Source organism: Moschus berezovskii, chromosome 4 (genome assembly GCF_049115385.1).
Source record: "Moschus berezovskii isolate FMDL1 chromosome 4, NW_MosBer_1.0, whole genome shotgun sequence".
NCBI classification, from domain to species: domain Eukaryota; kingdom Metazoa; phylum Chordata; class Mammalia; order Artiodactyla; family Moschidae; genus Moschus; species Moschus berezovskii.
In genome coordinates, this window is record NC_142463.1 from 20,120,775 (window position 1) to 20,143,106 (window position 22,332).

The following is a 22,332-nucleotide window of genomic DNA, read 5'->3' on the forward strand; positions in this document are numbered from 1 at the left end:
GGACACGACTGAAGTGACTTAGCAGCAGCAGCAGCATTGAGAAGCACGTCGAGCTGCTCGACCAGCTCAGGCTCCTACTCATAGCCTGCGGCAGGGGTCTGGCTCCCTGGAGTCTTGTGCCCTTGCTCTAACACTGTGGACACCAAAGACACAGCCCAGGGAAGACCACAACGTAAGCTCTAAAGAGGTGAGTCGGGGGATGCAATACTAAAGGTAAGGAAGCAATAATCAGACCAAAACTGCGCTTCTGGGACTAGTCATGGGAGAGGCGTCCTTGGGGAACTAGGGGGAAAGCGGGATGCCCTGTTAAACAGATACAAATTGGGAATTGAAGATGCTGAATCTTGGTTTAGACTTCCCCAGACTCACAACTCTGGCGCCATAACACCGGAACTGTGCCGGTGACCACTGCCGCCGACCAGTTCAAATCTTACGGTAGGCCGGGAAAGCCCGACTTCGGACTGGCATCTGCGGCGCCACTTGGGAAACTGAGTTCGCCTCTATTGGAGACAACGGGCGATGGAGGCTACCGAACTACGTTTCCCTGGAAGCAACACGCGCAGTCACAGTGTCCCCCGCACCCACCGTGAAGCTTGCCGGGAACCCGAGTTTTTCTGCTTCTATAGTGGGTGCATCCGAACTGAATGAACTACGTGTCCCAGGATGCGTCGCGCGGAGACTACACAGTCCCGCAGGTGATCCCCGTAGCTCTTGGGAAATGGAGTCTAAGCTGTCTCAAAGCGTAAAGTCCCGAGTAACCTTGAGACTCCATTCCCCAGCAGGCTCAGTGTGTAACGTGTACTATGGAGCCGCTAGTCGCAGAGCTGAAGCAGAAGATTGAGGACACATTGTGCCCTTTTGGCTTCGAAGTTCACCCCTTCCAGGTTGGTTTATCCCTGCTGCGGTGCTAGGGCGAAGCCTATGGATGGCTTCGGTGCCACTGACGTGAGGCCCGTGAATTTTCTGATCTTTCTCGAGCTCCTCTGGCCGCGTGTCCATTTGATTGTCGAGACAGGGCGCTTGGGCTCAATGGGTAGAGTAGCGTTGGAGGTTTGTTCTTTTGTTGTTGTTCAGTCGCTCAGTCGTGTCCGACTCTTTTTTGTGACCCCATGGACTGCAGCACGCCAGGTATCCCTGTCCATCAATAACTCCGGGAGCTTGCTCAAACTCATGTCCATTGAGTCGGTGATGCCATATGGCCAACCATTTCGTCCTCTGTCGTCCCCTTCTCCTTCTGCCTTCAGTCTTTCCCAACATAAGAGTCTTTCCAATACATCATCTCTTTTACCCTCCTACAATGCTATATTCATGAGTGGGAGACACCATGTGATCTAGTAACCTCGTGGTTTTGTCACCTAGGTAATTTAGAGGAAGAAGGGGATCTGTGGAACCAGAGTCACTTGGGAAGCTTCCTGAAGGAGTTTAGGAGAGGGCAAGGTCTGGGAATGTTTGTATGACTCATGAGCAAAGGGCATTCTGGATGTTGAACAAGCAAACAGTTGGCTTGGTTGTTCAATATACCTGCAAAAGGTTACATTCATGATATTGCCAATCATCAATGCTGAGCTGGATTTAGAAACTGTACACTTGCCTGACACAGAAGTCTGGCATCAGGACCTACCCTTATTCACATAGGTCCATCTCCCCCCACATCCAGTGTCCTGTGCACTGAGCCCTGTGCTTAGTGCAGAGCTAAATCAACTCAACCTGAGCCTTTTGCCTGATGCTTAAGAGGCCACACTTTCCACAGAGTGGCATACAGCAATGTTGGGAGAGGATTATAGAGGAAGAGGTAGTTGGGTCTAGCCTCAGAGAGGCTTCCCTGGAAAAAATGGAGTTGAGCTATATATGAAAAGATAGATTGGAAGGAAGGAGGGTCATGTACATCTCAAATATCAAAAATAGCTTGAGTAAAGATATGGAGATAATGGTGGATGGCAGGTGTGGGAGAGACTGGAGATGTCTATCTGATATAATCAAGAGGACCTTGGTATAGTAGGAGCTGTGGTATTGAACAGTGCCACTTAGAGCCCTGCCAGTCATCCTATGTTCCTACTTCTCTCACCTTCCCAGCACCACATATAGTCATCCACAGTGATCTTTAGGAATCTGTCTCCTAAATATCGCAGATCATTTCCTTCCATTCAACCTGTTTATGCTCTGGTTCAGCCCACTATTAGTCATTTGGATTTCTGCAATAACCTCCTTGGCTGTCACTTTGCCTCTGTTCCTTCCTCCACACTGCAGCCAGGTTGATCTAAAACTGAGCATGTCAGTTTGCTTCTTAAATCTTCAATGGCTAACCCCTCACTGTCAGCAAATTAGACCCATATTCCTTCAATTGGTATTCAAGGCCAGTCACAGTCTCATTCTTACTGATCTCTCCAGCCTTCTCTCCCTCTGCTCCCCTCCACAGATGCTTCATTTCTATCAAACTAGACAATTTGCTATTCTCCAAATATGCTTTGCATTTTTTGCCTCTTTGTTTATGCTGGGAACTGTTTAAAACACACCCCAGATTCTCCCTCTCCACGTCAGCCTGTAAGTTACCTTCCCAGCCATCGAGACTCAGCTCCCAAGAAACCTTTTCTAATTTCAGAGGACCTTCATTGGCCCTGTTATTGCACTAACCACAGTACAATAAATTTCTTCTTTTTCTTAGTTGTTTATGAATTCTTTGCCTCTCTGTTATAACTCTGTCAGATGCTGCTGCTGCTGTGGCTAAGTCACTTCAGTCGTGTCCGACTCTGTGTGACCCCATAGACGGCAGCCCACCAGGCTCCCCCGTCCCTGGGATTCTCCAGGCAAGAACACTGGAGTGGGTTGCCATTTCCTTCTCCAATGTGTGAAAGTGAAAAGTGGAAGTGAACTCGCCCAGTCATGTCCGACCCTTAGCGACCCCACGGACTGCAGCCTACCAGGCTCCTCCATCCATGGGATTTTCCAGGCAAGAGTACTGGAGTGGCTTGCCAGTGTCTTCTCCGCTCTGTCAGATGAGTCCCCCACAAACACACATCACACAGCATCAGGAGAATTTCATTGTTTGAATAAGAAGGAGGCTGGACAAGATGCATGAAACCTTGAATGCCAGGCCAAGGTATGGGCCTATCTAAGGCCTAAGTTGGCCCTCTTGTGTGGCCTGAATTTTCTTTCTGTTCCAGGTGGCATGGTACAATGCACTCCTGCCTCCAGCCTTCCACCTGCCCCTGCCAGGACCTACACTGGCCTTCCTGGTACTCAGCACACCTGCCATGTTTGACCGGGCTCTCAAGCCCTTCCTGCAGAGCCACCACCTCCAACCACTGACTGACCCGGTGGACCAGTGTGTGGCCTACCACCTGGGCCGAGTTAGAGAGGTGAGCAAGGCTGGCTATAGCCTCACCCAGCTTCCAAACCTGCATCTGCTTCCAGTTCCTCTAAGCTCAGTATAGAATCTAGACCTCCGGCAAGGAGCCACTTCCCCGGCAGGATATCCTAAAGCCAGCCTTGACATTGTCATCTCTCCCCATTCTGCCTTCTCATCTCAGGTTTGGCCACCCCCTCTAGCCAACCAGGTCTGAAACGGATCGATCTCACCCTTCACTGATGGGCAACTTGATGAGCAGACTTCCCTAACCTCCAAGTGATATAGGATAAGCCCCAAAATTCTCCATGCATCTCTCACCTGTCTTTGCCCTAGACCTGGGAGACTTATGCGGTCTTTTGAGGACAGAACTGGACCCCTGCACTACATACTTTACATGTATACATAAATACGTATACATACACTGGGTATCCCCAAAGCTGGACCATGTTTTCCTCTGCACTGGGCCTTTGGAGGGCAGAGCTGTAACAGGATTCTGAACAATCCTAAACAGAATTATCATTTTCTTCACACTGGAGCCTCCAATCCCACTCCAAGTTTAAGGTCATGTTTTCCCTTTAAACATGACTTCTAAGGACAGGGCCATGTTAACACAACTGAAGGCTGTGTTGAACATGATCATGATTCCTGTTGTGCTAAAAGTCTTCATCGTATCTTCTATCCCAGAGCTTCCCAGAGCTGCAGATAGAAGTCATCGCTGACTACGAGGTACACCCCAACCGGCGCCCCAAGATCCTGGCCCAGACAGCAGCCCATGTAGCAGGGGCTGCTTACTACTACCAAAGACAGGACGTGGAGTCTGACCCTTGGGGGACCCAGGTTAGAGGGCAAGTATGAGCAAATATGGGCTGAGAAAGAAAATGAGATAAAAATCCGTCAAGATTTCAAGTCCCAGGAATTCTCTGGTGGTCTAGTGGTTAGGATTCCAGGTTTTCACTGCCATAGTCCTGGTTCAGTCCATGGTCAGAGAACTGAAATCCTGTTAACCACGTGGTGCAGCAAAAAAAGAATTTCAAGTCCCATTTTTCCACCTTCCCTGAGTAAAGGAGTTGCTGGGCACAATCCAGGACAAGAGTGCACCATGGTCAATGATCCAGTTCCACAATTTGTCTATTTGCAGACACATCAGGTCAGAAAAAGTGTTAGTCACTTAGTTGTGTCCAACTCTTTGCTTTGCAGTCGCATGGACAGTAGCCCACCAGGCTCCTGTACACAGAATTCTCTGGGCAAGAACACTGGAGTGGGTTACTGTTCTTTTCCTCAGGGGATCTTCCCAATCAAATCCAGGGATTAAACCCATGTCTCCTTCACTGGCAGGCAGTTTACCATCTGAGCCACCAGGGGTTGGGTTAGAGAACTAGTCTGTTATTCTTTGTGACAGAATGGAGCAGGTAGAGCTGCGATTAAACTCACAGTGCGACTGGGAAGCTGAGGCTCAGCTTAAGGAAACTCTCCTTGGGGTCAGTGACTTCATGAAGAGTTGACAAGAGTAGGGGAGCCCAGCCAAGACTGATAGAAGTTCACATGTGTGTATATGCAGCACAGATTGTGGGATCTTAGTTCCTTGACCAAAGATAGAACCTGGAACCTTGGCAGCAACAGCATGGAATCCTAACCATTAGACCACCAGGGAATTCCCTGACAGGCTTACATGTAGAATCACTGTCTGTTGAATGAGAAATAAGTGAACTAGCTTGCATTGCATTGATGGTATTGATGCCCATATGACCACCATGACCTTTCTTTCTTTTTACCCTCTCCCCAGCACATAGCAGGTGTGTGCATACATCCCAGATTTGGGGGCTGGTTTGCCATCCGAGGGGTGGTGCTGCTGCGAGGAATAGAGGTGCCAAATCTGCCACCCACAAAGCCCATTGACTGTGTACCCACAAGAGCTGACCGCATCACCCTGCTTGAACGCTTCAATTTCCATTGGCGTGACTGGACTTACCGGGATGCTGTGACACCTCAGGAGCGCTACTCAGAAGAGCAGAAGGCGTACTTTTCCACTCCTCCTGCCCAACGCTTGGCCTTACTGGGCTTGCTTCAGCCCTCAGAGGAGCCTAGCTCTCCATCCCAAGAGCTTCACTTCACTACACACTTACCCAAGAAGCCTCAGAATCCCAGGAGAGGCTGGCTCAGCCCCTCAGTTTCCCCACCTATATCCCCTGGACCCTGATACCTTCCCCATCTGTGGGATCCTCATTTAGGGCAGCGGTACCTGTTAAAAGACTTTTACACTACTATTAATATTTCACCAGGGAAGAAACTTATTTTAGGTACAAAATGATTATTTTTGATAAAGAATTCTAGTAGAGATCTTAAATGAAAATAACAAGGCTCAGGCAAGTTTGGTTAAGACCAAAGTAGATCCAGACTTCCCACCTGCCTTGGAATATGGGATCACTACCTGTTACATTTCTCTGCAGTGCTTCAAAATGCTGTTACAGGGCGTAAGGAGGAACTATCCCCTAAATAATAGTACCTGCTTCAGAGGGTTATCATGGTGACTGAATAAATGAAATTGCTTAGCATACAGTAAGCTGTTGTTGAAGGCCCTGGGAATCCTGTACTACTGCCTACAGGTAGGCTGGGCTAGTGGTGGGGTGTGGTGTCCAGAAGGGCACATATTACTGAAGGATCTTCCGTTGTAAATCTGCCCTAGCCTTGGGCCCAGGAGAAATCCACCTTCACCCCGCTGACAACCCTCCCTCAGAACACAGATATGAATGAGAACAAGCTCAGTTAAGTCGCATCCAATCTTTGCAGCCCCATGGACCGAAGCACGCCAGGCTTCCCTGTCCAACACCAACTCCCGGACCTTACTCAAACTCATGTCACAGTTGGTGATGCCTTCCAACCATCTCATCCTGTCATCCCCTTCTGCCTTCAATCTTTCCCAGCATTAGGAAAGATGGGGCTTCCCTGATAGCTCAGTTGGGAAAGAATCCACCTGCAATGCAGGAGACCCCGGTTCAATTCCTGGGTTGGGAAGATTAGCTGGAGAAGGGGAAAAAGCTACCCACTACAGTTTTCTGGTCTGGAGAACTCCATGGACTGTATATAGTCCATGGAGTTGCAAAGAGTCGGACAGGACTGAGCAACTTTCATTTTCATGAGGACAAGAACTACCCTTAAATCAAGGCTAGAAACCCAGGGAAGCCAAGAGGTGCTCACCACTGTGCTTTTGACAGAGAAAGCCGGCCCTGGGTTTGTCTCCCCCTTTCAATTCCAAAGGTACCTAAAGCCCGTAACTCTGTAATCCTTCATAGATACAGTACTAGGCATTTATCAAGGTTTTCATGTAGCCCTTTAGTACTGTCAATGTCAGAAACCTCATCGCAACCCAACCTGCAGCATAAACTGCAGCACCATTGCTGACACTGTAGCAGGTCTTGCTCTTTTCCCTGTTGTCTATGTACATTTTCCCTCAATATCATTTCACGATTCTGAGGCAGCTCTCGCACCTCATTTTCTCCCAAAGCGGGAAAGCAGACTAAATTCCTCTTAAAGGCTAATGCCCCCCCCACCCCCGGCCAATGAAGAATCAACAAGGTCTCATTTCAAATTTAATAAAACTACAAAAGATCAAAAGTGATACCCCCTTACAGTATACATCAGTTGGCCTGGCTCAGGTCATTCCGTCCAGAGGAAGAAAGGCTGGCGTCCCCAACCCCTGCAGGAAAGGCCCATCCTGTCCCATACTTACTGATGGAGTGTAAGATAATGGTTTTAAGCATGACAATAGGACAAAAGAGGTTTTGTTTTCAAGGCCGCCTACTGCAGCCTGGCCTTAAAATGGCCGAGCGCTCACTTCTGCTTAGAGAAATATTCTTTGCTCTTCTGGACATCAGGCTTGATGGTGTCACTGCCAGGCTTCCAGCCAGCTGGGCACACTGCAAGAGAAAGGGTACTGATTAATAACTGGATCAGTGGTAACCTCCACCCTCCTAAGGACAACTGGATGCCTCAAAACCAAATCTGAGCCCTAAAGGGCTTCAACATTCAGGGGCCAGGAGGCCTATCCTCCAGTCAGATCATTCAGCCTTTCAGTACAAAATTAAATATGCAAGTTAATCCTCACTGGAGCCCGAATTACTATACTTAATTTGTTCATGCAGTAACTGAAATTTAAAGAAATTAACAGCTTCAACTTTATGCTGTTCTAAAAACAATCTAAACCATGTACAGCAAAATATTTAAGATTTTGTTAACAGTGGGTAGTAAGTAAATGGGTATGCATATGCTCTCTGTAATTTTATGTATGCTTCAAAAATGCACCTTTTGAAAAATAAGCTTCAAAAGACGTTCTGGAACAGCTGAATTTCCACATGTACAACAATGATGCTGGTCATCTATTCATACCACATACAAGAAATTTATTTAAAAACAACCTAAATGTAAGAGCTAAAACCATGAATTCTTTTTTAATTGAAGGATAATTGCTTTACAGAATTTTGTTTTCTGTCAAGCCTCAACATGAATCAACCATAGGTATACATATGTCCCCTCCCTCCCATCTCCCTCCCCATCTGACCCCTCTAGGTTGATACAGAGTTCCCTGAAACATACAGCAAATTCCCTTTTGCTATCTAATTTACATATGGTAATTAAGCTTTCATGTTACTCTCTCCATACATCTCACCCTCTCCTCCCTTCTCCCCATGTCCATAAGTCTGTTCTCTATGTCTTATATAAATCTTTTGGTACCATCTTTCTAGATTCCTTATATATACACGTTCGTATACGATATTTATCTTTCTCTTTCAGATTTACTTCACTTTGTATAATGGGCTCTGAAAGTGAAGTCGCTCAGTCGTGTCTGACTCTTTGTGACCCCATGGACTGTAGCCTACCAGGCTCCTCCATCCATGGGATTTTCCAGGCAAGAGTACTGGAGTGGGTTGCCATTTCCTTCTCCAGGATATCTTCCCAACCCAGGGATCGAACCCAGGTCTCCCGCACTTGTAAGCAAGATGTTTACCGTCTGAGCCACCAGGGATGTCCCAAAACTAGGTTCATCCAAAAATCCAAAAATTCTTTGAAGACAACCCACAGAATGGGAAAAAATATTTACAAATTGTATCTAATGAGGGATTAATAGCCAAAATTAAATCCAAACTCCCACGACTCAACAAGACACTTCAAAAATGAGCAAAGGACTTGAAAAAAGATGTATCTCCAAAGATATACAAATAGTTAATAAACACGTGAAAATATGCCATCACTAGTCAGTCTGTTCCATTCCGTCGCTCAGTCGTGTCCGACTCTTTGCGACCCCATGGACTGTAGCCTACCAAGCTTCTCCGTCCATGGGATTCTCCAGGCAAGAATACTGGAGTGGGTTACCATTTCCTTCTCCAGGGGATCTTCCCGACCCAGGGATCGAACCCAGGTCTCCTGCATTGGAGGCAGACGCTTTAACCTCTGAGCCACCAGGGAAATACAAATCAAAACCACAATGAGATACCACTTCATATCCCCTAAGATGACTATAGTTTAAAAAAAAAAAAAAGATGGAAAGTAAATGCTGGGAAGGATATAAAGAACCCTTGGTATTGTTGCTGCTGCTGCTGCTGTTAGTGGGGATGTAAAATGGTACAGGTGCTGTGGGAAAGTCTGGAAATTCCTCAAGAATCTAAATACAGAATTACCATAGGACCCAGAAATTCTATTCTTATGTATATATTCAAAGTAACTGGAAACAAGGATTCAGATATATTCACCACTATTTTAGCAACATTATTCACAATAGCCAAAAGGTGGGAAAAAACCTGTTAACAGACAAAATGCAGTATACATATGAAAAGTGAAAGCTGCTCAGTCGTGTCCAAATCCTTGCAACTCCATGGACTGTAGCCCAACAGGCTACTTGGTCCATGGGACTCTCCAGGCAAGAATACTGGAGGGAGTTGCTTTACCCCTCTCCAGGAGATCTTCCCCACCCAGGGATTGAACCTGGGTTTCCTGCATTACAGGCAGATTCTTTCCTGTCTCAGCCACCAAGAAGCATACATATACAATGAAATATTATTCAGCATTTAAAAAGATTGAAGTTCTGATACATACTACAGCCTGGATAAACTTTTGAGAACCTTGAAAACAATGCCAAGTGAAAGAAACCAGACACAAATGGATAAACATTGTATGATTTCACGCACATAAAATCTTTAAGATAGGTAAATTCATAGATGCAGAAAGTTGAACAGAAGTTACAAAAGGCTGGAGGGAAAGGAGAAGGGTGAGTTATTTCTTCACGGTTACTACTACTACTGCTTATTTGGGATAATGAAAAAGTTTGAAAAATAGTGGTGATAGATATACAACACTGAATGTAACTAGTGCCACTGAATTATACACTTAAAAAGGTAAATTATATCATATATAACCACAGTAAAAACTGACCAAAACCAAAAAGTGAGTTACCCCCATACCCAAGAAAAATACAAGCTAAAAATTACGAAGTTCAGTTCAGTCGCTCAGTTGTGTCCGACTCTTTGCGACCCCATGAATCACAGCACGCCAGGCCTCCCTGTCTGTCACCAACTCCCGGAGTTCACTCAAACTCATGTCCATTAAGTCAGTGATGCCATCCAGACATCTCATTCTCTGTGTAAACCCTAACACTAAGCTGCTGCTTCTATCAGCTTGCTCTTCAGAGATATGAAGGCAGCAGTTTGTCTTCTCAGTGTTCCTTAACTCTGCCAAACAAGAATGCCTGAAATACAAAGGGGCAGGACCTCCACAGAAGGTCCTGCTTGTTTCACTAAGTAATTGCCTTCTATACCTTGGTAATCAAAAGGTCTGAGTTTGAATCTCTCAAACACTTTATGCAGAAAAGCATAACCTTCAGTCTTTCCTATGATCCTGAGTTAGCAATGCTCCCTGGGAAAACCTGAGGAAAGTGAGATAGGGGAGCGATCTCTGATATTCTACTCTTAACCTGTTGTTTTGTCTCGCAGGAGACATGTAGTCACCAAAGTCCAGGAACGAAGCAGCAAAAGTCTCACTTTCTCAAGTTAGAGAAGCGAAGCCCTTTTCTTCCCCCGTAAGGATGTCATAGCCTCAGAGGTCAGACACTACAAACAGCCATTTGGGAACAAGGTATGGATGCATTTAGCTGCTTTACAAAATCTCCATTTGATCCTTACACAGTCACTGGCTTTCGTGCCACCAAAGGGTTAAGAGCACAGGTCATTAGTATAAACAAGCTTCTGAGAATAAAGAGCAGCATAAAATCAGAGATCAGACCCAGCAGTTTACCACCAGGGAAACCAAAGATTCTTCTGTCCAGGAAGAAAACACAGCTTCAGAAGAGCCCAATTACAAACCACAACACAAAGATAAAAGGAATAATGAGCCAGAAAGAAGAACCTTGACAACTTAGTATCCTTGCGCTAAGGCCTCTTGGCACTTAAGACTGTACCTATAATCAATGAAAGGAAAGAAAGATCCACACTTGGACTCATACCCAACAGAGCTGGATTTTTAGAATTAATATGAAGCTCAGCAGAACTGGCTGAGTCCCACATTTACCAACTTTCAACAGAACCTGAAGTACAACTCTCCCCAACACAGAAGGCTCTAAACAATGCCTTTCTCATCATTTTAAATTATGTAAAAAAAGGGGGGCTCTGAATTTTGATCCCAGTTCTACCATTAACTGAATACATGCAGTGTTTAAATAGTGGTTTATTGGTCCTAAAAATAGGAACACAGGGGCTTCCCTGGTGATTCAGTGGTGCAGAATCCACCTGCCAACACAGGAGACATTTCCATCCCTGACCCAGGAAGATCCCACATGTCACAGAACAACTAAGCCCGCGCACCACAACCATGGAGCCTATGTTTGAGAGCCCAGGAGTCACAACTACTGAAGCCTGAGTGCTGTAGAGCCCGTAGTCCATAAGAGGAGCCCCCACAATGAGAAGCCCTCACACAGCAACTGGACAGCAGCCCCCTCTCGCAACCAGAAAAGCCCAAGTGGCAACGAAGACCCAACAAAGCCAAAAATAAATTTTTAAAAAATTTAATTTTTGAAAAAATAGGAACATAGGATTTAAGTAAAAAAATTTATTTGTAGGACTGTCAGTTCACCCTTTTCTCTGCTAAAATGTAATACAGGTTCACTCAAAGATCCCCCAAAAAAAGTGTAAATTCAAGATAAAAGAAATTTTAAAGAAAAATAGAAATATAGGATATACAAATATCAGATCATTATGTTGTACACATGAAATTAACATATATCTCGATTTTAAAAACAGGACTGTAGGATTATTTGTCAAATAACATGACAGCACCTCATAGAGTGCTTGATATCCACAGGCACTCAAACACTAACTATCATAAGCCATTGAAGACTGCACGCAGAAAGCTGTGCTTGTTTTAGTGGGATGGGAAGCAGCAGAGAACAAGAATGTGAAGAAGCAAGCTTTGCAACTCATGAAAACTTGGGTTCAAGAGTCTATCCCAGTAAAAATTAATTTAAAAAAAAGTCTATACTACACATGCAAGGGAAAGTCCAATAAAGGGCCAACTTTGCCACCCATTCCTCAGCTCCTTCCATCTTTGTTCTGAACTATTCTCCACCAGAGGGCAGTCTCAGCAGCTGTCTACTTCAATCCAGTGTAAAGCCTATACATACTTCTGCAAATGGTGCCTTCTGATTCCCATTACCTACTACTAGCCTTCCACTCCAACCAAACCAGCACTTTTGGGTCCCCCAAACACCACTAATCCCACTGTTAACTTCCACCTCCTGTAACTCAAGAGATCCAAGCTGAACAGTAGCAGTGATCACAACTATTTTATATCCTCAATTTCATTAAGCTGGGGTGGCTGGGTGGGGTTCAAGATCTCCTTCCCCCTACATATCCAGCACTTGCAGCAGACTGAGGAGCTGTTCTTAAAACTAAACTCTTCGTTGGAATAAGCTGGTCTCATTACAAGCAACAACTCTACTGGGCGAAAGTGGGGAGTTTTCAGAAGCTACAGTCTTTTAAACTGAGAGAATGGAAGCAAGCAGTTCAGGACTTTATCAAAAACACTTCAAGGAGACTATTTCAGATGAGAAGGACCAGAGCAAAAAGAAAGACCTACACTGTAGTGAATGCTAGACAAACACCATAAATTCAATCTTCTCAGTCATGTTTAGACTTTACAAGGACAGACTCACAAAAACATCATCTTTAATCCTGAAACTTCTCTAAGGACCTTGAGATTTCATCTCAAACTCTCTTGCCCTAACCCCTCCTCAAAATTTTTATATTGAGCATTTATATAATTTGGTGACTATAATTGTTATAGATACAAAAAACATCTTACACAACAGAATGAATTTTTTAAAGACAAAAAAGTTAACACCTATGAGATCCTCCTACACTCTAACAAGTTGAATCTGCAGCAGTAAGTAATTCTAAATGAGCAGGGTAGAAGCTGGGAATATGCAGTTGGAACAAAAAGCCTTTATATTCTCCTCCCCAAGCTTTTCTATTACCTCACCCCCACAACCCACTATAATCCAGAGACTGCAATTTCTTAAAGAGACATAATAACCCTTTTCCTACCTGGTAGACTTTGTTCCCACCATCTTTCCCACCCTATCACTCCCCTGTCCTGTCACCAGGCAAACTGGCTTACCTTCCCCATGTTTGTCAGTAAACTGGAAGGCCTGAACTAGTCTCAGTGTCTCATCCACAGAGCGGCCAACAGGAAGGTCGTTTATGGTGATCTGTCGAAGGATACCTTTATCATCAATAATAAAAAGGCCCCTAGAAGAAAATATTAAAGGTCAGAGGGAGAGATAGTACAGTTTTAGAAATTGCTGTTAGAGTAAATCAACAGAAACTGGCCCTCCCCTTAGGTCCTGCATAAAGAATGAAACTATTATGCCATCCACCTTAAACTTACACAGTGAAGTATATCAATTATTTCTCAACAAAACAGGAAAAAAAAAATAAGAAAAGTCTCCACAGATCACAGCTCTACTTATAAAAGATCTTCAGCCAATCAGCCAGTTTCCTGGTGAATATATACCTGAATGAGATGCCTTCATCGGCCTTTAAGACCCCATAGTCCTGAGCAATGGTGCGCTTGGGGTCTGATATCAAGGGAATGTTCATGGGTCCCAGTCCTCCTTGTTTCTTGGGTGTGTTGATCCTATAGTAAAAAAACACACATACAATCACACTCATTCAAATTCTTCTGTAACAAAAGCATTAACTGTATCTATCCCACCCCAACGTTGCTAATCTAACTCCCAAGAAAACTTTAAATTTTTTCCAGCAGTAAATGGTGATTTAGTGGATAAGTTGTGTCCGACTCTTGTGACCCCATGGACTGTAGCCTGCCAGGCTCCTCTGTCCATGGGATTTTCCAGGCAAGAATACTGGAGTGGATTACCATTTCCTTCCCCAGGGAATCTTTCAACCCAGGAATTGAACCCAGGTCTCCAGCATTGCAGGCAGATTCTTTACCAACTAAGCTATGAGGGAAGCTCAGTGGTAAATGGCTGAGGCCAATTAAAGTCACCAGGGTACACTCAGCTGCAACCCAAGCTGCTTTTCCTCTGCTGCTAAGTTATAAGAGCAACAAGAGGAAGTCAGAGCATTTGCACTCCTTCCATGAGGAGTCAGAAGTCAATACTTGAAAAAGTCTATTGCCAAAGCCTCCCGGTTCCAGCTGCTGCTTAAAAGTTCCTATGCTTGGACTTCTCTGCTGGTCCAGTGATTAAGACTTCTACCGCACTACCGCACTTCCACTGCACGAGCGAGGCACAGGTTTGATCCCTGGTTGGAGAATTAAGATCCCACATGCCACACAGCACAACTACAAAAAAAAAAAAAAAATCCGTAATAATTTTCTAAAATAAGCCCATGCCAAATGGTCCAAGAGATTTACCATGCCAGGTGACAGAAGTGAGAATCCACAGAAGCACCAATTACTTGGCAGTTGAGTTTCTTAAATTCTTCTGCCCTGTCACTGAAAGCAATGATCTCCGTGGGGCACACAAAGGTAAAGTCAAGAGGGTAAAAGAAGAACACAACATATTTTCCTGGGAAAAAAAAAAAAGCTCAAGTTAACCTTTGAAATAGACTTCCTTGCTTTGCAGAGAATGTAAACCTAAAGACATTTTCCTATGGGAAAAAAGAAGCCTTTTTAAACTGATGGCAGACAACTGTTAAAATACCAAGATGCTCAACACAGATGATGCCTAGCAGCTACTGTAGAACCTCGGCCATAAGAATTTTCCTTCTTCCACGTTAGCTGCCAACTACAGACAAGCACTGTTCAGTCTAATTTTGATCTTCTCTGGGTAGTTAAAATTAACACAAACACCAAGTTCTTCAGTGAAGAAAAGAAAAAACAAGGATGCAATCATCTACTGCCAATACTCGTGTAATCAGTGCCCAGAAAGAGCCGAATTGCTGGATTCTCTGCCACAAGGCAACAAGACCAACAAAAGAAAGTCAGAGTCTTTGCTATTCTTCCACAGTGAACCACAGTAACATGATAGGTAAGGTCTAAGTTTCACCTAAATCACCACAAACATGGTTCAAATAAGTCTGATAGGATGCACAAGCAAAGAAAAAATTTCTAAGACAAAAGTTACCAAAATTCTCCTGGCAGGTAATAGGATTTCTAATTGGAATTTTATGAAAGTCATTCTGATTACCAATTGAAGTAGATCTTCAACCTGTCAAGCAGTCTCTCACCAACAATTCCAAATATTCACATTTCCTGATACCAGCAATGTTTCAAAGTCAAAATAAGCTGGTCCTTTTGACATTCACTTCAACCTTCCCCCCAGGGTTTTGCTAACAAGCTTCAGCAGGTCAAGCCCAGGAGGGCACAGAGCAACTCTTCCTAAACCTCATGCCTTTACCCTTGGGCCAGGGTCACCTCCCTACGGTACTACTTACTTTGTTTGCCAGGAGGAGCTTCCCTCCATAGGGCCCCACTTATCTGCTCTCATTCCAACCAGTATGTGTAATTTGTTAAGAAATCTAGTCATAGGTTTTACCCAAAAGCTAACTCTATAAACTGCTATATCACCAAGAAAGGTATACTTGACGCTTCAGTTCTTAGGTTTAAATTCTAGGAAATCCATATTTTGAACTGTCCCAGAATACCTCGCTATTCTAGGACAGTAAAGTAAAAAGATCCTCATTAGTATTTGCCTGGTGTCTACATGAAACTACTTAACAGAAAGGAGAGTTGTTCCAATTGTGACATCAATTTTTCTCTGAGGGTAAAATGTCAAGGGAACATGCCAAAACCCTCAATCGTGACACATTTTGTAAACTGAAGTTTCACAGCTCCAAAGACTTGAGCTCTGAGACTTTAAATTGTCCAAGGCTTTAAACTGTAACAAAATAATGAGTGTTATCTCCAGTAAAATAACTGAGGAGCAATATTGGGAAGATAATTGAGATATTATGTCCAGATACAATGAAGTATGAATATGCCACTCCACAGGTAGTTTGGACTTGGGAGATCTACCCTAATGTTCACTGATGATAATCACCACTTCAATTCAAAAGGAAGGCAACAGCCTCTTACCCTGAAAACAAATGAGTGCAAAAATCATTTTACACTCAAACATGACAAGAGGTACAGAGTGTGAACAAGCCCTCCCTAGATTGTAATTCCATATTAATGAACCTAATTACTCTTACCTTTGTAGTCAGCTAGGCTGATATCCTTAAACTGACCATCTGGCATAACAGCTGTTGCTTTGAACTGGGGGGCACGGTGCCCAATTTTGGCATTTCCTGAAGACATATTGCTATCAGCTGGAAAAGATAAGAGAAAGTGAATTAGAAACAAGTCTTATTTTTCTAGATACAACCTTTATCTATTTAAGAGAGTCAGCTGAAGAAATTATCCAGTGGTCTTGAATATACACATAAACTTTTATAACAGTAAGAAGCATGAACTGAGCTTTCCAATTTTTCAAACAAATATATTACACATCTCTGAATTTCAGTTCTGTTTTCTTTTTTGAGGGGAGGGACTGTTCATTTGAGATTTTTATTGGAATATAGTTGATTTACAATGTTTTCATTTTAAAATGGGAATTTCTTTATAAACTGAACTCTTCCTGTTTCTGAACCATCATCTGTACAACTGCATTTTCTTGTGTACGTTTATTATACAGGTGTACAGAGAGAAGAGAGTGGAAACTCAAACCTGGACCCAAATGTGCAATGCCATAAACACTGAGCACCCAAGCCCCAGAAGCTGCCATGATGCCCTTTCCCTGGACTGCACCTCCATCTGCCTTCAGAACGTGGGAAGCACACTTTTAATCTTTCTCTGGGTAGATTTCCCAAGACACACACCCTAAAGCCAATCCAACTTTTTAAGAGGCCAAGTCCAAGATTATGGCATCTGCTCAATTTCAAAATTCTAAGTGTTGTGTTTAAAGCCCAGAAGTCCTTTCAAAAGTGAATTTACCTAGGGACCAAGATCCTGGAAAAATGGTAAGTAGAACAAGAGTCAATTTATTGCCAAAAAGCAATCTAACACTGGATTCAGCCTAGTCAAGACCGAGGTAAGATTTAACCCAGTAAATCATCAGTTTGATAATCCCAAGAAGCTAACTTTTCAAGTACCAAAATTCTTGGTTCATAATACTACAACTATAAGAAAGACTGAACATCGACTGTGACAATTTTTTTTAACTGCTTAACACCTTTAATAGCAAACCAAAAAACCCAACCAAACACATGGACCTAATATACATGTATGTCCTCCTGATTCAAACCTGCTTTTCCAGGGGATCCCCACGTCCCCTAAAGCACGACCAAGCGCGGGGGCGGGGAGGCTGCTGGAGTTCCACCGGGCGTGTCCCCTTCAGGAAATCGCCCCTTGAAGGTCCCTGGTGAAAGCCACTCCCCCAAAACCCACTTCTTGTACCCTCCCTGCTACTCCCATCATCACCCCCACCCTAGCACCTCAGAAAGCTCCAGCAGAAGAGTGCTCAGTCTTCACCGAGGGCATTTAGAATCACTACAAACCCCATTCTGCAGGTGGAAAAATAAAGACGGAGAACGGAATCTTTGTAACTTTCCACACCTGAAGACGGGGAACAGCCTCTCCCTCTACTACACGACCGACGGCTAGCCCTCAGTTCCTGATCAGTTTGCAGATTCACTCGAGAAGTTTCCCTTACCGCCCGTCAGGAGACTCCATCACCACCAACCCGCCCAGACGCCACGCCAAACCAATCAGCGCTTTCTGCTTGTGTTGCTGGGGGTAGGGGAGACTCAAGCTGCCGTTAGCCTCGGGTTTCAACCTCGTCCCCGCACTCAAAGGAGCCCCACACGAGGGTCGCTTCGCCTGACCGCCTTCTTTGTCCGAGGAGCCCAGCTGAGTTCGGAGGGCCCCGAGGAGAAGACGGAAAAGGTGACAGGCGGGGCGTGGGGCGCTGCCTTCGTACTCACCAGTTCCACAGAAACAGGACCGACACCAGCGAGGAAGAAGACACGCGAGGCGTGCGCGGGGCGCTGCCTTTATAGCCTGTAAGGCTCTCGCGAGAGTCAGGGCGGGCCGGGTTGCGGGAGGGGAAATGGGGAGGGGGATATGGCCAGAGCACCGCCCCTACCCTACGTGCCCCGCCAGGATGACTCAGCGCTTTCCCTTGCTGGGGGCGGGCTCCCACGGGCGGGCTTCCACCCTTAGAGTACCAATCCCCTTCCCCGCCGCCCGCCGCCGACGGTTGAGTTCGGAGTTTGAGGCGTTCTTTCAATAATTTCAGAACACGAACGCCCCTTCCTTGTTGGTAAAGCCCAAACCAGGGTACGGGCTCTCGCTGCTGCTCACGGAAGACTACGTCTAACCAAACCCTGAAGAAAACGATCTCGTCAAGTATTTCTGAAATATGCCGCTCCTATTTCCGCAGTCTCTGCTTTAGTGCTCCGTAACCCTCATTATTTAGACAGCCTCCCTTATTGTTCTTCCTTGTAACAGGGTTGTTGGATTCCAGCTATGAGTTCCTATCGCATTCACTCCATTGCGGCTGGAGGAAATCTTTCTGAAATCTGATCTCATTCATTCATCTGATTTGTGGTTCATAGAAACTGGGGCTCTGTCTTCCTGGGTTAAAACTCTTTTTGTTATTTTCTGTGTGGCCTTCAGGCAAGAGTCTTAATTAGCCTTTTCTCGCCTGTAAAATGGGAATACTATGAATTCTTTGTCGAGATCATCTCTAACTTATTTAGCAATTCTCACACATTAAAAGTGTTAGCTGTTATTATTAGTGTAACTCTTCTTGCTCCTCTGTTGTAACACCTAGGACAGAGAGTAACTGAAACCTCAGGCTTTTGTTCGAACAGGCAGAACCTGTTCTCTCCTATTTGGCCTGCAGAAAACGTGTCAGCTGAAGCATCACCTTCTTGTGAAACTCTTCTGACGTTCACTGATCTCAGAACTCATTCCATCCTTTCTGCCCAAACAGTAGCCTGCTTGGTCACAACCATCTCTGCTCCCTCAAGTCACAGCATAGCACTGTATATAAAATAAAGAGTGTTGAATACATATATTAGGTAGGTAGACTAGGAAACAGGAGTCCAGAATGGTGGTGGCTAAAAGACAAGGAAGGGAAAAGCCCCCGAAATAGAACAAAGGAAGGTGGAGGACTGGATTGAGGACCTCAGGTGGAACAAACAGCACTCCAGGCTAGCCCAGTTTACATAGGGCAGGCCCAGGGGGAGGAAAAAACATAACACATAGTACTGTGTTCCCCTTTCTGCCCACAGCCCCCACTACCCTCTCTCCTTTGGACCTTATAGCAGGATAAAAAGTAGGGAAGTGCTGTGTCATTCTGGTTGAGCATCTCAAAGTTTTTTGGCATTTATCACCCTACCGCGCAACAGTAGTGATTTTTTTTTCCTTTTTTTCCTTCTCTGCCTGAGAGGAACAGTTATTTGGCCATTACTCATGTCCTTTTTTTCTTTTTAATTGGTCACAGCCATCCATTACTGTGCTCAATCAACTTTTATTTTTTTAATATCTTTAATATTTTCATTAATTTCTTTATTTTTAGCTGTGCTGGGTCTTCGGCGCTGTGCCAGGTCTTCGGCTCTGTGCCGGCTTTCTTTACTTGCTACGGGGAAGGGGGTTGCTACTCTTTGTTGCGGTGAATGGGCTTCTTTTTGAGTTGGTTTCTCATGTTGGAAGCACAGGCACTAGGCATGCAGAGTTCAGTAGTTACTGACCCATGGGCTCAGTTGCCTTTTAGCATGTGGGATCTTCCTAGACCTGGGAAGATCCATAATTGAATCCATGTCCCCTGCATTGGCAGGCAGACTCTTCTTCACTGCGCCACCAGGGAAGCCCCTCATTTACTTCTTGAGGGTTCAGGGGAAAACAAACATTCAGAGTTTAGTGTTTTTGTGTAATCAGTCACTAAGTCGTGTCCCACCCTTTTGCGACCCCATGGACTGTAGCCCACCAGGCTCTCTGTCCACTCTTTTGTCCATGGGAATTTCCCAAGCAAGAATACTAGAGTGGGTTGCCGTTTCCTTCTCCAGGGGATCTTCCTGACTCAGGCACCAAACTTGCGAATCCTGCATTAGCCTCAGAGCTTAATAGTGGATGGTTGTTTCTGTTAAACCAACAACACACAGTCCTACTTCACCCAGAAGAAAATTACCATTTATTATATCTACCATGTGTCAGGCCCTGGGCTGGGCACTTGAGTTTGTCTTATTTAAGAACCAAGAGTTATCCTGGCCCAGGGAAATATTAATATCCAGTTCTTGTGGGAATAAAAAAAAAAGAAATAGCAGGACAGTTCTGACAAGAGAAGAAATCTATTGAATGCATGTGTAGAGTCTCTTTCCTCAAAGAACTGTAAAAATTTTGGATATGGGGGCAGGGGAACTTTATCCTTCTACGGGACCTTTGTCCTCTCTGTTCACCAGTAGTTCTGGGAAGGATTTTATGTTTTATATATTTGTAGTACCAGAACCCGTCAGGCTAACTGGCCTAGGAGATGTGCTTAATTAATTTTGGAAGGCACTGCAGATTTTTGAGATGTGGAGTTTGATGATTCTAGCAGTTGTCTGAGAGATGAACGTAATGACTAGGAGACAAGAGACCAACTGGGAGGCTACTGCAATAGTCCAGATAAGAGAAGTCTCACAGGGACTTCCCTACTGATCCAGTGGCTAAGAATCTGCCTTTCGATGCAGGGGGCACAGGTTCGATCCCTGGTTGGGGAACTAGGATCCCACAGCAATCATAATTAGTAATGAGGGGCAACACTGTGAGCCACTAAGTGCTCGAGCCACATCAGAGATCCCAAGTGCTGCCTCTAAGACAGAATGCAGCCATATCTAACTAACGAAATAAATATTTTTTAAAAAAGAGAAGTCTCAGAACTGTAGTGACATTGGCAGCAGGAAGGGAAGAAGAAGAGAAAGTATATTTATACAGGCTTTTAGATTAATTGCATTTAGGGTGAGAGGAAAGAGGAGGTTCAGTCTGATTCCTTGGTTTCATAGGAAACACATAGGAGGAGACAATTTTAGATTAAAAATAGCAATGAACATTTGTTGAGTACTACCTGTTTTTCAGTCCTGGGTGTTCATTGGAAGGATTGATGCTAAAGCTGAAACTCCAATACTTTGGCCGCTTCATGTGAAGAGTTGACTCACTGGAAAAGACTCTGATGCTGGGAGCAACTGGGGGCAGGAGGAAAAGGGGACGACAGAGAATGAGATGGCTGGATGGCATCACTGACTCGATGGACAAGAGTTTGAGTGAACTCCGGGAGTTGGTGATGGACAGGGAGGCCTGGCGTGCTGTGATTCATGGGGTCACAAAGAGTCGGACATGACTGAGCTACTGAACTGAACTGAACTGAACCTGTTTTATAGATGAGATGCCTGATGCCCAAAGAGTTTAAGTAAATTGTCTAAACTCACAGCTAAGTGGTGTTGGAGCCAGGTGCCGTCCAGACCAGCAGAGCCATCGTGCTGCACATGAGGCAGATGTAACATTTACATAGACTGTAATGTGAATGATGCCCCCTGGAGATGTGCCTTACAGTGGTTTGGCCAGTCTGACTCTGGAGTCTAACTTATTACTGACTCCTCTCTTAAAGGAGACAATAATCAGTTTGGTTTGAGGCAAACAGCACTGAGATGCTCACAAGACATCCGGGTAGAGGCATCCAGAGTTGCCGTTTGGAGACGAACATTTGGAAATCAACAGTACAGAGGTTTAGTTACATATGTATTGTTTTTCTGTTTATAGGCGGCCTATTTTCTACTAGGTAACATACACAAAGATATTCAAAACACCATCTATTGTTTTTGAGTGTTCAAAACACTTGAAGAATCACTAAAGAGTTAGCTAGGGCTTCCCTCCCTAGTGGTTCAGTGGTTGAGAATCTGTCTGCCAATGCAGAGGACACAGGTTCCATCCCAGGTCTTAGTCGAACTCTGGAGCCTGTGAAATGAAACTATTGAAGTCCACACAACCTAGACCCCATGCTTTGCAACAAAAAAAGCCACCTCAATAAGAAGCCTGCACACCACAACTAGAAAGTAGCCCCCACTTGCTGCAACTGGGAAAAGCCTTCATGCAGCAACAAAGACCCAACACAACCAAAAATAAATAAATGAATAAAAATAACTTTTTAAAAAAAGAGTTGGCTAAGGAGGAGTTAGCTAAGATCCAACCAGTCCATCCTAAAAGAAATCAGTCCTGAATATTCATTGGAAGGACTGATGCTGAAGCTGAAATTCCAATATTTTGGCCACCTGATGCAAAGAACTGACTCATTTGAAAAGACCCTGATGCTGGGAAAGATTGAAGGTGGGAGGAGAAGGGGACGACAGAGGATGAGATGGTTGGATGGCATCACTGACTCAATGGACATGAGTTTGAGCAAGTTCTGGGAGTTGGTGATGGACAGGGAGGCCTGGTGTGCTGCAGTCCATGGGATCACAACAAAG

The 22,332-nt window shown here is 44.6% G+C and overlaps 2 protein-coding genes across 4 annotated transcripts; one reads left to right on the forward strand and one right to left on the reverse strand.

Annotated features, from left to right (window-relative positions):
• Positions 1–627: 627 nt before the first annotated feature.
• MMACHC (metabolism of cobalamin associated C) lies at positions 628–6,773 on the forward strand. 2 transcript variants are annotated; one of them, XM_055402269.2, is made up of 4 exons: positions 628–884; positions 3,162–3,356; positions 4,031–4,183; positions 5,130–6,773. In XM_055402269.2, exons 1-4 carry the CDS (start codon positions 804–806, stop codon positions 5,541–5,543), a joined length of 843 nt encoding a protein of 280 aa, XP_055258244.2. In that variant the 5' UTR covers positions 628–803; the 3' UTR covers positions 5,544–6,773. The 2 variants fall into 2 exon arrangements, with proteins under 2 accessions (XP_055258244.2, XP_088691382.1); XM_088835256.1 differs by having other exon boundaries at positions 4,031–4,072.
• A 147-nt stretch (positions 6,774–6,920) lies between these two features.
• On the reverse strand, positions 6,921–17,953 carry PRDX1 (peroxiredoxin 1). 2 transcript variants are annotated; one of them, XM_088835257.1, is made up of 6 exons: positions 17,812–17,953; positions 16,042–16,158; positions 14,264–14,417; positions 13,400–13,522; positions 13,004–13,134; positions 6,921–7,260 (listed from the first exon to the last, which is right to left on the reverse strand). In XM_088835257.1, exons 2-6 carry the CDS (start codon positions 16,145–16,147, stop codon positions 7,175–7,177), a joined length of 600 nt encoding a protein of 199 aa, XP_088691383.1. In that variant the 5' UTR covers positions 16,148–16,158; positions 17,812–17,953; the 3' UTR covers positions 6,921–7,174. The 2 variants fall into 2 exon arrangements, with proteins under 2 accessions (XP_088691383.1, XP_088691384.1); XM_088835258.1 differs by lacking the exon at positions 17,812–17,953 and adding an exon at positions 17,323–17,345.
• Between the last annotated feature and the right edge of the window lie 4,379 nt (positions 17,954–22,332).

What these genes read in the sequence shown, in the direction of transcription:
- PRDX1 (XM_088835257.1), bottom strand. Translation starts at nt 16,147, where the DNA reads ATGTCTTCAGGAAATGCCAAAATTGGGCACCGTGCCCCCCAGTTCAAA. An exon ending in CAGCCTAGCTGACTACAAAG is followed by an intron (nt 14,418 to 16,041) that starts GTAAGAGTAATT and finishes TTTTTTTCCCAG; the next exon opens with GAAAATATGTTGTGTTCTTC. An exon ending in GATGAAGGCATCTCATTCAG is followed by an intron (nt 13,135 to 13,399) that starts GTATATATTCAC and finishes ATTTTCTTCTAG; the next exon opens with GGGCCTTTTTATTATTGATG.
- MMACHC (XM_055402269.2), top strand. Translation starts at nt 804, where the DNA reads ATGGAGCCGCTAGTCGCAGAGCTGAAGCAGAAGATTGAGGACACATTG. An exon ending in ACCTGGGCCGAGTTAGAGAG is followed by an intron (nt 3,357 to 4,030) that starts GTGAGCAAGGCT and finishes CTTCTATCCCAG; the next exon opens with AGCTTCCCAGAGCTGCAGAT. An exon ending in CTGACCCTTGGGGGACCCAG is followed by an intron (nt 4,184 to 5,129) that starts GTTAGAGGGCAA and finishes CCCTCTCCCCAG; the next exon opens with CACATAGCAGGTGTGTGCAT.